This window comes from Trematomus bernacchii, unplaced genomic scaffold (assembly GCF_902827165.1).
Source record: "Trematomus bernacchii unplaced genomic scaffold, fTreBer1.1, whole genome shotgun sequence".
NCBI classification, from domain to species: Eukaryota; Metazoa; Chordata; class Actinopteri; order Perciformes; family Nototheniidae; genus Trematomus; species Trematomus bernacchii.
The window spans coordinates 2,908,938-2,925,811 of NW_022987616.1; the positions used below are offsets into that span (position 1 = coordinate 2,908,938).

The following is a 16,874-nucleotide window of genomic DNA, read 5'->3' on the forward strand; positions in this document are numbered from 1 at the left end:
CAGACTCTGTAGTATGAAGTCTACAAAATAGACACAACAACATTCCCAGCCATCACCTAAAGAAATGTAACCTTTGTTTATATTTGTCATTTCAACATGCAATCAATGTGTTAACTTCACTTCAGTCATATTCCATTTGACTTATTGATCACTGCACTGGCTACTCCTTCAAAATAAAATATTTGTCTATCATTATGGAGAATGATATTCTTATTATTGGAGCTCTTTGTCCATCTAGTGGTGGCTGAGAGTAATTCACCTCAGTTGCTAGTTTGATTTGTTTGGTACAATAATCTTGTGTATGTTTGCACTATGAGAAATAATTTGAACCCCAAAAACCACACTGTTTGGATCTTCTGAACCACCATTTTGGCAATAGCTTGATTATAATGAGAGAGTACTGTAAGCAGGTCTCAACCACATTCAGCTGGTATGAGCAAAAGATGAGCACTATTGAACTCTTTCACTCCTGTCATGTCAAAACATGAAAGCAGCTCTTGTTTGGATGTTGGGAGGCGCTGCATTCACTTTATGAAAGAGACTACGTCAGAGTGCAGGCTTCTACTTTCATTGTTTTCTTTGTAGAGCAGACTCACCTTTTTTCAAAGACAGAAAATACAAACATAAAAAGTGTTGCATTCATTTATTCCACTCGTGTTGCATGGAGAATAAAGAAACTAAGTCGACACTCATTTGGAGGATCCTGTTGAAGGCTTCACTCTTCATCGTGTGCTTTCTGTGCAAAGAAAAACATTTGGGATAATCAGATTTTTGTATTCCTGCCAACTCATTTCATATTCTCAAAATGCAGTTATATACTGCATGATTATTATTGGTGATTACTGACCTTCTTAACACCAATGTCCCGGCTCTTTGCCCTCAGCTTGTTGACCTGAGACTCTGCGATGTCGGCCCGCTCCTCTGCTTCCTCAAACTCATGCTGTAACTTGTGCAACTTGCCCAGATTTCCATTGGCCTGTTCCTCCTGAAAAAAAGATGAGAACACGTTCAATTGTTATTGAGCTGTTTTATAAAGAGGCAAATAGACCATATATCAGAAGGGGAAGGTTTAGTGTCTTTGCTTACAGCCTCCTCTGCAGATCGCTTGTAAGATTTAACCTTCAGTTGCAACTTATCCACTAAGTCCTGCAGACGGCTCAGATTCTTTTTGTCCTCGTCCGCCTGTTAAATAATTACATGAGTCTTATTTCCTATTCAAATATAAGCTTTCATCTTAAGGTGAATGTGTATCACTGACAGAGTGTTCGTACCTGGTAGGTGAGCTCTTTGATGCGTCTATCGTACTTGCGGATACCTTTCACCGAGTCACTGCTCCTCTTTTGCTCCATATCCACCTCATTTTCCAACTCTCTCACCTTAAAACGAACAGACATTGATTACGCTTCATTGTATCGTACACTGCTTATGTGAGGCACCACAGAAGAAGACGGAGATACTCACCCTGGCCTCCAGTTTCTGAACCTGCTTCTTGCCACCTTTCATGGCAATTTGCTCCGCCTCATCCAGACGGTGCTGCAGGTCTTTGATGGTTTGCTCCATGTTCTTCTTCATCCGCTCCAGGTGAGAGCTGGTGTCCTGTTCCTTCTTCAGCTCCTCTGCCATCATGGCAGCGTCAGTAATGGCCTTCTTGGCCTTCTCCTCAGCATTCCTGCACTCCTGCACCGCCTCCTCCACCTCATTCTGAAGCTGAGCTGTGTCACATTCAAGCTTCTTCTTCTGGTTCAGCAGGCTGGTGTTCTGCACAGAATCATACATGTTTTCTTTTAGTACAATTACATGGATATACACTCAAATGACGTGATGTCTGACATACCTGAGAGTGCAGCAGCTGAACTCTCTCGCTGACATCCAGCAGCTCCTGCTCAGCCACTTTACGTCCTCTCTCCGTCTGCTCCACCAGAGACCTCAGCTCGTCCAGCTCCGCTTGCTGCAGGTTGGAACGTCTCTCCACGATAGCAAGGTTCTCCTTCAGATCATCATTGGCCCGGAGAGAATCATCCAGCTGAAGCTGCGCATCCTATTCAGAAAGATTTTTGAACATCTTTGAATCCTTTATTCCAAGAATGAATAGAATAAAGACAACATGTATAGTCTCTTCTGTACCTTGAGGTGAGAATGGGTTGCTTTGAGCTGCTTCTGAGCCTCTGCTGCCTGCCTGCTGGCGAGGCTCAGCTGGATCTCCATCTCATTGAGGTCTCCCTCCATCTTCTTTTTTATTCTGAGAGCCTCGTTCCTGCTGCGAGTCTCAGCGTCCAGCGAGCTCTGCAGACTGTCCACCGCTCTCTGATGGTTGCGCTTGGACTGCTCCATCTCCTCCTCCTTCTCAGCCAGCTTCCGCTCGATGTCAGCTTTAACCTGGTTGAACTCAAGCTGCGCTCGGAGGATCTTACTCTCCTCATGCTCGAGGGAACTCTGTTAAAAAAACAGCAAATCACTGTTTTGTCTTTCAAAGCATCAGAGGGTATTCCAGAGAAGGGAACATTGAAAAAATGGCGTGTACATGAAAAGCATTTGATATTTGTTCACCTCAGCTTCCTCTAAAGCAGACTGTATCTCAGCCTTCTCCTGCTCCAGGTGTTTGCGGGTCTTCTCCAGCTCGTGGATGGTCAGTCCTCCCTCACCGAGCTGCTCAGTCATGTCCGAAATTTCCTCTGTTTGGTGATATTCATTTGTTTTACTATTGTCCCAACCTCCCCACTGTATTGAGTGTATGCTTAAAAAGGTAAATCATGTTTTAATATATGTTCATACCTTGGAGATTCTTGTTTTCTCTTTTCATGGTCTCCAGATGATCCAGAGATTCTTCATAAGAGTTCTTCAGTTTAAAGATCTCGGTGCTGAGAGAACGAGCCTCTTTCTGGGAGCCTTCCAGCTCAGTCTGGCACTCCTCGTACTTCTGCTTCCACTCAGCCAGGACCTGAGAACATTATTAATTAAATACGTTTATGTTATTGAATTATTCACACACTAAATGTGTAAATTCATAATTGATTCTGTACGAGAATATGCTTATCAGGATGTCATTTTATATGTTTTTACCTTGTCAAAGTTTCTTTGTTTCTTGTCCAGCACTGCAGCAGCAGCATTAGATCTCTCCACATCCACCATGAGATCTTCTATCTCACCCTGAAGTCTGTGTTTGGTTTTCTCCAAGGATGAACATTTAGCATTAGCAGCTTCAACCGATTCTTCCGCATCCTGTAAGCGTTGAGTAAGCTTTTTCCTAACAACAAAAATGCAAGAATTAAATCATTAGATTACATTTGATTACAGTTAAAATGGGAAAACCATAGCATAATGTAGGAACTGTCCTAAGATGGATCCATATGACATGCTAATAAGTAACGTGATCCTTACTTAGCTTCTTCCAGCTCTTCAGTTCTCTGGATGGCATCAGTTTCGTACTTGGTTCTCCACTGAGCCACCTCAGAGTTTGCCTTGGACAAACTGCGTTGGAGCTCAGCTTTGGCCTCCTGCTCCTCCTCATACTGCTCCCTCAATAAATCACAGTCATGGCGAGCAGACTGCACTGCATGGGCAAGTGCATTCTTTGCCTTTGATAAAGAAACATGAGGTCAAGTCATTTTGCTATTAGAGATCAGGCTCTGTATGCTAAAATCAGTTTAACAGCTACCTTGACTTCCTCCTCCAGCTGTCTCTTCAGGTCTTCAATCTGCTGAGTGTAAGACTGCTTCCCTCTGGTCAGCTGAGAGACAAAAGCGCTCTTCTCCTCCAGCTGCCTGGTTAACTCACCTGCAAAATAAAAGGTGGGATATCTTTATTTTCCAAACAGTAGAAACGCCACTAATTGTGTGTGCTTTTAAAATGATTACCATTTTCAGTTTGAAGCTTTGCTTTTTGCATTGTGAAGTCATTGATGATACGCTGGCCTTCTTCTGATTTCGTCTTGTATTCAGTCATCTGATCCTCCAGAGTGCGACACATTTTCTCCAGGTTGGTCTGAGTAAAGCAAGTCATATTATTAAGCAAGTCATACAATGTCTACAACCCAAGCAGTATTTTCTGTATATTATTTCATTAAGCCAGCAACTAGTGGTTTTAGCTTAGCATAAGATTGCTAACAGCGAGCTTGGTTTTACCAAAAGCAGGGTTCATACACTTTTTCACCAATGATTTTCAATGACTTTTCCATGACTTCTCCATGACCTTTACCTAATTTTCCATGACCAAAATAAATGACTCTTTCTCAGCGGTACCACTGAAAATTGTTTATTACAACATGGAACAGGAAAATAAGGTCTGCATATGAAACATGTTGTAAAACAAATAACTTATATCAAAATAGTAGGCTTACTAGCTCCTACAGGCTAAAGCCACTGTAGACTAGAGGGCGTATTGTAAACATCTCTCACCAGCTAAATACCGCGACAGTTAAATGCCATTTTATGTTTCATTACTATACGATACAGTATTTATTATCATTATAGTATTACTATTTCGGCGATTAGATCAAATATAAATTATATTTGATGCAACTTTAGTTACATTTTCATGACTTTTCCAAAACTTTGGGAAAAATATTGTTTTCCATAACTTTTCCAAGGCCTGGATTTTGCATTTAGAATTTCCATGACTTTTCCAGGTTTTTAATGACCGTATGAACCCTGCCAAAGATACACTCTAGACTTTGTGCTTATCCAAGTTTACCAGTAGCTTCATATTAACTGCAACAGACATGAGAGGGACTGTCAGGGACAACACTTAGTGAATTCTGCATAATTCCTAAAAAGAGAAGCATGCTTTTAATTTGCTTGCCTTGATTTTGGCAATCTGCTCCATGTTGGACACCACATCATCCAGCTCCAGTCTGAGCTCGCTCTTTTCTTTCTCCAGCTTCTGTTTGACTCTCTGCAGGTTGTCGATCTGCTCTCCCAGGTCAGCCACGCTGTCTGCGTTCTTCTTCCTGAGGGTAGCAGTAGTTGCCTCGTGCTGCAGAGTTGCTTCTTCGAGGTCTCTGCGCATCTTCTGAAACTCGGCCTCCCTCTTCTTGTTCATCTCGATCTGGGCAGAAGTGGCTCCTCCGGCCTCCTCCAGCCTCTCACTGATCTCCTCCAGCTCTCTGGCCAGGTCGGCCCTCTGTTTCTCCACCTTGGCTCGAGCGGCTCGCTCTGACTCCAGTTCCTCCTCCAGTTCTTCAATGCGAGCCTTAAAGAAATTCATCATATGTTTAAAAAGTTGGAGATGGGGTAAGGGGAATAACAATAAGCCTGAATTGTGCAGTTACCTGTAACTCCTTCAGTTTCTTCTGGAGTTGAGCCCCCATGGCCTGCTCATCTTCAATCTTACCTAAATACTGGCTGATTTCAAAGTCTTTCCTACAAAAAAGGCAAAAGGGTTCATGTTGGTAATCAGCTGTTGTTGCACAATGGGCATTGAGTGTGAGATTATAAAAGACAAGTTATACTTTTTGAGTTTTTCCTCCAGCTGCTGCTTGGCATTCTCCAGATCCATCAAATGTTCTTGGGTTAACTTTAAGTCCCCTTCCAATTTTCTCTTGGCTCTTTCCAGATCCATCCTGACTTTCTTCTCTTGCTCCAATGATCCTTCAAGCTAACATACAACACAATCCAAACATTACCCATATATTGTCTATACAGGATTTGAGATTTAGTTGCAAATACCTTTGTACTCACGTCATCAACTTGCTGTTCCAGCTTGGTTTTGGCCTTGGTCAGAGAGTTGACTTTATCCTCCTCACACTGAAGGTCGTCCAGCGTTTGCTGATGAGCTTCCTGAAGAGCTTTCTTCTCTTTGGTCAACTTAGCGATGATTTCATCCAAAGCTGCCATCTCCTCAGTCATGTTTTTAACCTGAGAAACATTATTTATGAATACAGTCACCGGTCCTTAAACCTGCAATGACCAAACCAAACCAAACCAGAACGCTGAAAGGCGCTAAAACTGCAGTCTGGGGATCATTTTGTGTGGCTTTGGCACTGCCATCCTACATTGATATCTGCAGTTATTACCTTGTTCTCTGTGGCATGCTTTTCCTTTTCCACTTTAGCCAGAGTCAGCTCCAGATCATCAATGTCCTTCTTGAGTTCTGAACACTCATCCTCCAGCTTTCTCTTCTTAGCAGTCAGCTCTGAATTCATCTCCTCTTCATCTTCCAGCCTCTCTGTCAGCTCTTTGGTTTTGGCCTCAAGCTGGATCTTGCTCTTGATCAGACCCTCACAGCGCTCCTCAGCATCTGAGAGATTGTCTTGTTCCTGCAGACATCAGATATAACAAATGCTGTTATTCATTCACATTTTAGTACAATTCTGTACATTTACTGAAAAATGAATGACTGATCTTACAGTTTGAACGTGGAGCTGCAGGTCGTTCTTCTCTTGGAGAAGGGTGACCATTTTTTCCTCAAGCTCTTTCTTGCGGGACTCAGATTTAGCGTAAGCCTCTTTGAGCTTCACAAACTCCTCCTTCATGTTTGCCATCTCCTTCTCGGTCTCAGCTGATTTCAGCAGAGGTTTGATCTTGAAGTACATCTTCATCCAGGGCCAATTCTTGACGCTCATGAAGGCTCGCACGTTCCACTGGATCACCAGTATGGCATCCCTGTAGACAACATCTGTGAGCTTGAATTCTTTATTCACCTTGTCTTATTACAGTAAAAGTTCAAAGTTAAGCACCAACCTGCGCTCCACGATCTTCTGGAACTCAATCCTAGCGAGTACTCCTCTGGATCTCGCTTGAATTCCGGTGAGGATGAGAGAGAGTCGATCGTCTCTCATCTCCTCAAGAAGACCAAGCAAACCGGCTTTAAAGAACACCTGAAAAAGACAGAACGTTTTCTTAACCTTTTCCTAGCACACTTATTTATACCAACACCAAATCCTCCTCTTTGTAAACACAACCAACCTTTGTGTGTCCCAGCTTATACTGCTCATGGTCAATATCCAAGGAGCCCAAAAGTTTCTCTGCTCCTTTCTTATTGTCAATGAACTGTCCGTCAGGGATAGCATTAGGGTTTAGTATGCGATATCTGAAATAATAAAACCAAACAAATATTACAATGATTAAATAAGCTTGCAAATTAACAAATTAATTTAATATCAACGACCCTAGTTGTGAAAGAGCAATTTCTTGCCTTTGTTTGAAGTCCCCATACTGGATCCTGTTGGGGAATCCCTTCCTGCAGATCCTGATGCCTTCCAGCACACCGTTACAACGCAGCTGGTGCATGACCAGAGGGTTCTCCATCGCCCCCGGAGTCTTGGTCTCATTGGGGATGAGGCAGCGCACAAAGTGGGGGTGAGTTGACTTGAGATTGGTCATCAGTTTGTTCAAGTTCTCCTGTAAATGAAGACAATAATATATGAACAGGTCCCACATACTAAATCAAGCATACCAAACCGTAGACATATTTTACCCTGTGCAGTGCAGATACAGTCTGGAAGGAAGAGCCTTTCTTCTTTCCTCCCTTTCCTTTGCCTCCTGCATCTATGGTTGTATGGAAATAGTAGATGGTAAGGTAAGTCGAATTTTCTTCCTATTTGATGTTCGAGAGAATTAATGAATTGTCGGTGTTAAAGATCTCTTACCTGATTCTGCACCTGCATACCCAGCAAACAGGATGCCCAGTAATTTGAGGTTGGACTTCTGAAACAGTCCCACCACGGTCTCATTCAGCGGGTCCTTGTTCTTCACCAGCCAGTTAAAGATATTGTAATCAACAGTACCAGCATAGTGAACAAGGGAGAAATTAGCCTCTGCTTTCCCCTTCACTACCCTGGGCTTCTGGAAGTTTGGACTTTTACCCAGATGGTTGTCATACAGCTTGGCTTTAAATGTGGCATCACTGGCTTTGGGGAACATGCACTCCTCTTCAAGGATGGACATGATGCCCATGGGCTGAGAGAGGAAAATTATAAGAACTGCATGTAAACCAGTCAAAAAGTATAGCTTACATTTGTTACATGAATTCTGAAGTTTATCTCTGCACCAACCTTCTCGATGAGTTCAATGCAGGCTGCCAAGTCCATACCAAAGTCAATGAACTCCCACACAATGCCCTCCTTCTTGTACTCTTCTTGTTCCAGCACAAACATGTGATGGTTGAAGAACTGCTGCAGCTTCTCATTAGTGTAGTTGATGCACAGTTGCTCAAATGTGTTGAACTAGGAAGAGCATTGAAAGAAAGAAGTTAGGGAAAGTATGTTTGATCCTTACAACTCCATATAACCTTTTATACTCACATCAAAGATCTCAAATCCAGCAATGTCCAGCACGCCGATGTAGTACTGACGGGGTTGCTTTGTCTCCAGAGATTGGTTGATTCTCACCACCATCCACAGGAACATTTTCTCGTACACTGACTTGGCCAGTGCTCCAATCGAGTAGTTCACCTGGATAATTGCATGAAATCCATTACATTTACATTATTTTGTAAAGGTCTGATGCATTGCTTGCATTTTCAACTCACTTGCTGCACATTTTGACCTTTGGTGACCCACTCATTGCCTACTTTCACTCTTGGGTGACAAAGGCCCTTAATGAGGTCAGCAGAGTTCAAGCCCAACAGATATGCAACTTTGTCCGTATCTGTAATGGATTTAGTGACAGGGAACATTTTCAACATCATTTTGTGGCAAAAAGGCATGACTTTCTGGTAGTTATATTCTTGAGTTAAAGTCAACCGAAGATCCTTTACCCTCTGTGCCGTCCGGCTCTGCTTGCTCTTCCCTCTGCTTCTGTTTGAACTTCATGTTTCCAAAATGCATGACAGCACCAGTCATTTTGTAGATGCCGTTCTTCTCTTCTTGGGTAAAGCCCAGGACATCAAAAGCTTCCTTGAACAATGAAAATGAAACTTGAGTTAGCTGTGAAACTTTATATGTGGATTTTTTAACCCGCAATATGTTTCATTTACATCAGTAGCCATCAGCTCTTCTGCATCATCAATGGAGGCCACGGTTGTCTCTCCTTGGGAGATGAAGGCGTAGTCATAGGGGTTGTTGCTGATTAGCAGCATATCTGTTAAGGAGAAACGTTTTAGTCCAAGCTCGTGGCTTTTCTTTTAGGTCAAATGTATATGGAGGACTCACCCAGCAGTTCTGGTTTCTTCTGGGACAGAATCTGGTAGAAGATGTGGTAGTCTCTTTCAGCATTGAGCTGATAAGTGACACGAGATTTCTCCAGCAGATCTGAAAAAAATATCAAATGAGATGATGTGATATAGTCCACATTCTTCCAGGGGGGTGTGCTGCAAAATGGAGATGTTCATGTCACATTGCTTACATGTCTCAATGTCAGCAGAAGACAACTTTCCACTGACACTAAAGTGGATTCGGATGAATTTACCCTGTGAGCAGTAAGAAAATAAATAAGATTGATTCATTAAAAAAATCGTACTTAACAGGGAGGACATTTGAGTTTGGGGCACAGTTGGGCACAATATGAAAATCAGAGAATGCATCCTTAATAAAATTATCAAAAAAAGGAACTCACAAATCTGGAGGAGTTATCATTTCTGATGGTCTTGGCATTCCCAAAGGCCTCCAGAGCAGGGTTGGCCTGGATGATTTGATCTTCCAGGGTGCCCTGCGCATTCAATAGATGCAAAAATGTAAGCCAGAAAAAATCTATTTATTGTGGTTATCATAATATATCAAATCAAACTTACCTTTTTCTCCTGAGCAGCATCCTTCTTGCCAGAAACAGCTGCGATGCTGGCAAAGTACTGGATGACTCTCTTGGTGTTCACAGTCTTTCCAGCACCAGATTCTCCACTGCAAAACAACAGGCGTGTGAACTTAAGACAAAAACATAAACGGTACTTTTTAAAAATGGAATCAGATGTCGCTATTATGAAATACTCACGTGATAAGGACAGACTGGTTTTCTCTGTCTGCAAAATGTAAGACAGTGTTCAGTAATAATGAACATGTTAGGATGGTGTCAGAGATTACAAAGCATTGCGTTACAAAGAGCCTGACATACCTGACAGCATGTTCTGGTAGGCGTTGTCAGAGATGGAGTAGATGTGAGGAGGGGCTTCACTCCTCTTCTTCCCCCTGTAGGCGTTGACCACCGCCTGATCGTACACTGGCAGACACTTGTAGGGGTTGACAGTCACACAGAACAGCCCTGAGTAGGTCTGTTGACAGAGACAGATTAAACAACTCTTTATTTATTGATGTCATACAGTAGGAAGATGGTTAGATCTGTTGTCAGACTCACGTAGATCATCCATGCTGCGTAACGCTCTTTGAGGTTGAACAGCACAGCAGGTTCATGGAGAAAGGTGAACATCGCCATGTCCTCAATTTTATCGAACTTTGGCGGGTTCTGAGGGTGAATATCTTCCTCCTTATGGACTACAGTCTGAAATGATTTACCACAGGGAATATCTCTCAACTCAAATTGTCATCAAAGTAATTAGTTAACATTGAAACAACCATTCTCCCAATGCCGTTTCTCAGTGTCAATATACTTACTTTTCCAAACTCAGTTTCAACTGTGACTTTGTTCCCATCTCTTAGAGTGACTTTGGCTTTGACGTACTCCACCTCAGGGTCGGGCACAAAACACTCCTTCTTCATGTCAAAGAGTCGGGTCTGGGCCTCCAGGCGCTCCCTATCTGACTTTCTCAGGAAGGAAGCAGCAGCCCCAAACTCCGCCATAAGGGCGTCGGCTGACATCTTGAAGGCTGTGAACCAAAAACATTGTTTATTTTGGTCCCTGTTGTAGCAGTTAAACATAATATACAAACTGTGTATAACTTATAAGGAAATGCGTTGTAAGTTAGGTTTGGTGATTGAATGCATTTCTATATTATTGTACAGAACATCTCGCATTTTCGTAAAAAATCCTAAAATAAGAAAATAGTATTTGCAATTACTATAAACGATGATAATCAAGAATATGGTAGTGGTATGCTAGGTTTTTATTGATTTATTTTTTCAAGTTAGAATAATTCAGAGAGGGTTTAGAGAGTATTAATTTTCCTATATTGATTTTATTTTGAAAAGCTAACAACATTGATTGTTTACCTGTTTCCTTTTCCCCTTGATTGAATTGATGCGTCTCTGGATGGAAAGAACAGAAAGATGAACATAGTATGTTCAATATGTGACATTATAGTTTAGTCATTACTTGTCTGGGTACTTACCTGCAGTTAACAAGTTCCCCGAGCTTAGCCCTCTTTCTCATCCCCTCTTTATATTCATCCTGGAGGCAGAGCATCAACACCCAGCCAACCAATGAGGGACGAGCGGTAAAACAAAGGACTCTAATTAAAAAAGAAAGCTCTGTATTTGGAGATAAAAGGTGTGGAAAAAAACAACATTGGCAAGTAACCATTGGCAAGTGGATTGAAATGTAAGAGCTGACTTTAGATCAGCATCTATTTCAGTTCTCTCCTTGAAGTGACTGAAAAGCCAGTAAATTACAAAACATATTCATATATTAATGTTATTTTTCATTATATTAAACCACTTGTTTGCCAGAAACATGTATGTGGATCTATTCCTGTTTGCTCCTCAAGGGAAATATATCTTGGATATAATGATGACAATATAGCTTCACCAAACATTTTGTTATGTATATTAAAGAACAATAGGCATTGTCTGTGTGTCTCCAGACTGTGCCATTGTCTGTCTTCTATTATCCTGGAGGATAAAGATAAACTTGTGAAATGTTCTCTTGCATTACTTCTCCCGGTGGTCGACTTTTTGGCCTCCCAGTGGACCTCAGCTGACCTTCCTTCATCTTTAATAAAAGATCGGGTATGACAGCTGCCTGCTCTCAAAGGTTTCAGTGACCATACTGTATTTAAATATAAGGGTCATACAGTACACTTATCACCCCCCCACCACACACACCTTATCACGTTATCAATGACAAAGTGCTTCTAACAAGTGTCCCATTAACAGAGCAGATCCTTCAATGACTTGTATTGAGTGGACCACCTGAAGACCTCCTGAAGAAGCACTGGGGCCACTTTGACTTAAACAGATTAACACTTTCAACTTCAGACTTGGAGGTCTTGACAGTTGCTTAAGTCTGCAACCAGCGGACCACCCCTCAGCACGTCAAGGGACACGCTGGCTGTCATTCCCAGCTGCCTGTCCTTCTGCTGTCAACACGGCTTCATGAGCAGACCCCCCGGTCTGTTTGTCAACATGGGAATTATAAAGATATGGCAGGTGGTTAACAGACATACTGTATGTGACATAGGGGGGTTTTGTATTGTTTTGTAGTGTAATCATCTATGTGATTAGAAGTCTATGATTTATAGAGTTTGTATCGAATGGCATTATCTCGGATTGGGCAATTAAGAAAAAGGCCTGTGTTCAAAGAGTTAAAAGGCAGATTGATTCCACCCTCAAGTGCCACATGTTCAAAAGCAAATAACTTAATATAAAGACTGGCAAGTATAGAACAAAAACTGTATACAAAGTTGACGTAGCAATCATGATGTCAATAATTGGACTATAGTTTACTTTGAAGCCATGTATTCACAAAACATAAGAGCGTGGGACTTTGTACAACCAGACTCTAAAAGAGACATTTTCAGAAAGTGTGTAAAGCCTCTCAAAATACAACAAACCGTATAAGTGCAAGAGCAGTAAATTGCTGATATATTTCTTCAATTCAGATGCTCTTTAGACTGAAAGTGAAAGCACTTAAGTACAACCCATACTGAGAGGTGTTTATGGCACATTCTCTCCTTCTGTCCTTGAGCTCAGAGATAACCACATGACATTAACTAAGCCATTACAAACTTCTTTGGCACACTGAGGCAGATCGCAAAGGCCCCGTGAGTCACTTTGTATCAAACTTTTAGACTCACACTTACTGGCTCCTTCTCATACTTACACACCTCCAGCCTAACAGATATAAAACAGCTTTTATAAACAGCTCTGCATCTTCAATATATAGTCACCTCTTTAGGAGGTGGTCAGTTATGTCTATATTGACCAAAAGAAAAGATGTGTTCAGTAATCCGCCAAACATAAAAACAATAATGGCCTTTGTATCAATCAGATGGCCTTTGTATCAATAATTGTACGTTCTTTAATTTTTCTTAAGTGCAGTTCATAACAACGGTTCAGTGAGAACACAATGACAGTTGCAGCTGTTCTGGGATCAGGTCACCACCCTACGTTGGCACTAGCTGCTACCTCAAACTGAAACTCTATACTCCTTCTTGTTGGCCTGACTTTGTTTCCTTCTATTTACCCTTGAGGACAAAGATAAACCTGTGAAATTGTTTTGGGATTACTTCTACTGAGCTCAGGTGAAAGCGCTGACCTTTGCCACACAGCAATGACATTACTATTGTGAGTGTGTGCTATTAAATTAAATAAAGTTGATTTTCTTTACCAATTAAAACGCTTAAAAGTGAATAAGAAATGGATCAATGTCGGTGACAAACCAAATCTACTGCCCTCTTTTGACAACCAACATCATGTGCAGCTATCTTCTTTCAATTGAATTTAATGTCCAGCAATTTGGGAGCAGAGAGGGGACAGCATAGACTCAACTTGTAAATCGTCTGAATTCACAAGTGGTCAGAGTAAACACAAGGATCAAACCAGCTATTTGTGCACCATGCGAGGTGTTAAGCCGTCTACAAGGTGGAAACGTGTCTCAGATATTGGAGATGACATCTAACTCCTCAAGACCTCTGCATAGCATAACAAGACCTTTTCAACACTTGATGCCCCACACCGCAGACCCTAACCCTGAGGAGTCTAATTAGCTTTCACCAAACTAACCCTGTCAGTCCTCAGCTGCTGTAGAAGAGCTGGCCTCTGACATGTTCTTCTGACACTCTTTGTAACTGATTCACACATACTCGTTCATTGAAAAGCAACACCTTGTGTGATTGATTTAATCGTTTATTGGACAATCTGAGGAGCGATATATGATGGTTGAAACTGGACGAGAAGAGAGGGATGTTTGGAAGTTGGGAGATTTAGGTTCGGGTTGTCTGTTTGTCTCCAATGGGTTCCTAAAAAGTTGGAAAAATAAAGATATTGGTGAAGGAACCGATAAAGTTAATGGTGATTAAGTTTGCACAATCATAACATCTAAACTGCAATTCTCAGGTTATCAAGTATCATGCGTACCATATTGTGTTCACCATTGTAGTGGTGAACTTTTAACCATTTCAAATGATCATTAAACACAAAGTTAGTCAACATTTCGTGGCGACCCATGCATGTACGGGTACAGTCTGGCATCCAAAACTAGTAGCACATTTTGTTTTACTTGCTCATGTAGAAAAAGAGAGACTGCATTCATTCAACTCCCACATGGCATTTCGAGCCTGCTTCTGAATTCTAACAAGCACTCGCAATGTAAATAACAAGGTCCTGAGCTCAGTGCTGGGGTCCTGGATTTATTGCTTCAGCGAGTAAAGGTCAAGTGTGCTGTCAAATGCTTTCGGGGGAAAGTGTGCAGCCCCTCTACAAGGTGTTAATTAGTGATGTGTCGGTCGCGAACGAGCCGATTCTTTTGAACGGCTCTTTGGTACGAACGAGGGGAACCGAGTCCTACTTGGTGAGAGCCGTTCTTGTTATCGTTCAATCGTTGGTCCGCACTCACTGCCTGCCAAAATCCACTCGCCTTTTAAATAGCTTGATTTTGTTCCCCAAACGTATTCTGTGAAGATCCGCCCCTACTCTGTTTGGTAGGTTTCAGCCTTCTTATTATACATCCATGGTTTCAGCACGAGGAGTGAAATGGGGTGGGTGTTAACGGAATACACGAGAGAGAGAAGTCATACCAAGTGGAACAGGACAGGTAGACAACGTGTTTTTCGGATGGAAAATGAGCCAAACGCGAAAACGCAGCAGCATTTGGATTCACTTCAACCAAAACCCAGGCAGTGATAAAGCGCACCATTTGTAAAGGCAAAATATCCTTTAAAGCAGGATCAACAAATAATCTCCATCGCCACTTAAAAACACAGTATCTAATATTAAGAGTTGCATGAATTTCATTCAAGGCAAGGCAACTTTATTTACTTAACACATACAGAGGGTAAATTCAAAGTACATTCACTGACATGATGACATGGATATGGCGCCACCTTGTGTCATGTTTACAATGCCGATTATTGACATTAGGTCTGGCAATACAGTCAATCATTATCCTGGTGATTATTTTGCAAATAAACCTAGTAACCTTCAAAAAACGGCTCTTTTGAACGGCTCTTTTGAACGGCTCTTTGAAAGGAACGGAGCCATAAGATCCGGCTCCCTTCAAAGAGCCATAATTCCCATCACTAGTGTTAATGGGCTCTTATGTGACTGGAGAAAGTAAGACGACCTAACTCGCCCTGCTCACTTTCACAGATCCGCACCTCGTGTTCCGAGAGGCGTGCTCTAACCTTGAGGCCATTGTTCTTCTATCAGGGTGGAACATACCAATCTGTGTTGAGAGGGTCATTCTCAGCTGCCTTGCACTCGTCACTCTGGCCGTTTCTCAATGTCGAGTATACCTGCTGCAGAGCCACTATTTCAAGTATACTACGTCATCGAGTGGCGCCGAATGCTGGGCATTTAACATGCATTTAAACAGTCCTTCGGCGCCACTCGATGACGTAGTATACTTGAAATAGTGGCCACTTGTGTCGCTGCACATGGAAAAACTTTCTCAGTTTCAGGTGTTTAACACTACTGAAAACATGGTTATGAATATTTTATTCCGTGTCTGCTCATAGATCCCATAATTACCACACACACTGGCCCTTATTTTCTGGCAAATAGGCTGCTTTAATAAGAGATCAGAGTCCTTTGTCAACCACTGCTTACTTTCCAACTTTTATTTTCCAATCAATTCTGAAAAATGTGTTTTTTTACATGTTCAGCTGTTGAAAATTAATCTACACTCAACTGATCCTACATTGATTCCCTAAGCAGAGTCTTCTGTTTTAACACTTTAATGCATCAATAATTATACTCAAAACATATCATATATATTATTCTGAAATGGGCCAACCTGCATAGTTAGTACTTTAAGTATATTTTAATGCTAATACTTTTGTGCTTTTACTCGAGTAACATTTTGATTGAAGGACTTTTACTTTTAACCGAGTACTCGTACACTTTTACTCAAGTATTGAGCCTGTTGTACGTCTCCATCTTGTGGTTTCACAAGGTACCGTCTTCTTGCACACTTCATTAATGTGATCAGTGACCTGACACCCCCCACCTACACACCTGTTCCCACTCTCCTCTTCAGACCTGCATACTTACCTTCCCACACACCTGTTTCCAATCACCCTCGTTAGCTCTGCAGGATTAAACCAGACCATTTCCATTGATTGCCTTCCCATTTATTAAAGTTTCTGTGAGCTTGTAACTTGTTGTCTGTCTGTTTTTGAAATATGAATTTCCTTCCTGCCCCTTTGGATGCATTTGCTGTTTTTTTTTACACTCACCTGATAATTTCAGTTATCAGCTTGTGCCATATATTTTTTCTTATATCATTCATTAGTGGTTAGGCCAGCAGGAAAACAGAGCATTGAAAAAAGAAGAAAACCCCAAAATAAATAAATGGAACTCACCAGCAGCCGAGAGGAGGGTTTGCTGATCAGTCCTCATTGTCCTCAGAGTTCACTTGTCTCAATGTTCCTTAAGTACATTAAAGTAACACCATACATACTAAAGAGCTCAATTCTTCTTAATTCACTGCCAGGCTTCCCTCTTTCCTCTCTGTCTCAAAACTCCCTCCAAAACAATTCCCTTCCCCTTGGTTCCCCAGGCCACGCCCCCTTACACCTGGAAGGAACAGCTCAACTGATCAGTGCCTAGTGGGAGGAGTCAAGATCAAGCAGGGGAAAGAGCACACTCAAGACTAATGAACTGGAAATAATGT

The 16,874-nt window shown here is 41.8% G+C and overlaps 1 protein-coding gene and 1 long non-coding RNA gene across 2 annotated transcripts; both read right to left on the reverse strand.

Moving 5' to 3' along the window:
- Nucleotides 1–829: 829 nt before the first annotated feature.
- Nucleotides 830–10,689, reverse strand: LOC117484080 (myosin-7). Its single transcript, XM_034132513.1, has 36 exons — nt 10,481–10,689; nt 10,224–10,367; nt 9,984–10,140; nt 9,864–9,891; nt 9,667–9,772; nt 9,492–9,584; nt 9,282–9,345; nt 9,089–9,187; nt 8,914–9,017; nt 8,695–8,833; nt 8,467–8,585; nt 8,240–8,389; nt 7,991–8,161; nt 7,586–7,895; nt 7,414–7,484; nt 7,132–7,337; nt 6,903–7,026; nt 6,678–6,814; nt 6,344–6,599; nt 6,011–6,253; nt 5,676–5,852; nt 5,447–5,592; nt 5,267–5,357; nt 4,798–5,187; nt 3,855–3,981; nt 3,656–3,774; nt 3,379–3,575; nt 3,061–3,244; nt 2,773–2,938; nt 2,548–2,672; nt 2,125–2,433; nt 1,835–2,038; nt 1,462–1,758; nt 1,272–1,376; nt 1,087–1,182; nt 830–985 (listed from the first exon to the last, which is right to left on the reverse strand). The coding sequence occupies exons 1-36, from the start codon at nt 10,682–10,684 to the stop codon at nt 830–832; spliced, it is 5,814 nt and encodes a 1,937-aa protein (XP_033988404.1). The 5' UTR covers nt 10,685–10,689.
- A 3,186-nt stretch (nt 10,690–13,875) lies between these two features.
- Nucleotides 13,876–16,799, reverse strand: LOC117484157. The gene is made up of 2 exons (XR_004556080.1): nt 16,564–16,799; nt 13,876–14,001 (listed from the first exon to the last, which is right to left on the reverse strand). It is a non-coding gene; the product is annotated as an uncharacterized LOC117484157 (long non-coding RNA).
- Between the last annotated feature and the right edge of the window lie 75 nt (nt 16,800–16,874).

Coding starts and splice junctions, on each gene's coding strand:
- LOC117484080 (XM_034132513.1), bottom strand. CDS start 10,684: ATGTCAGCCGACGCCCTTATGGCGGAGTTTGGGGCTGCTGCTTCCTTC. Junction 7,896..7,990: donor GCATTGAACTCATCGAGAAG/GTTGGTGCAGAG, acceptor TTCCTCTCTCAG/CCCATGGGCATCATGTCCAT. Junction 6,600..6,677: donor CAGAAGATCGTGGAGCGCAG/GTTGGTGCTTAA, acceptor TGTTGTCTACAG/GGATGCCATACTGGTGATCC.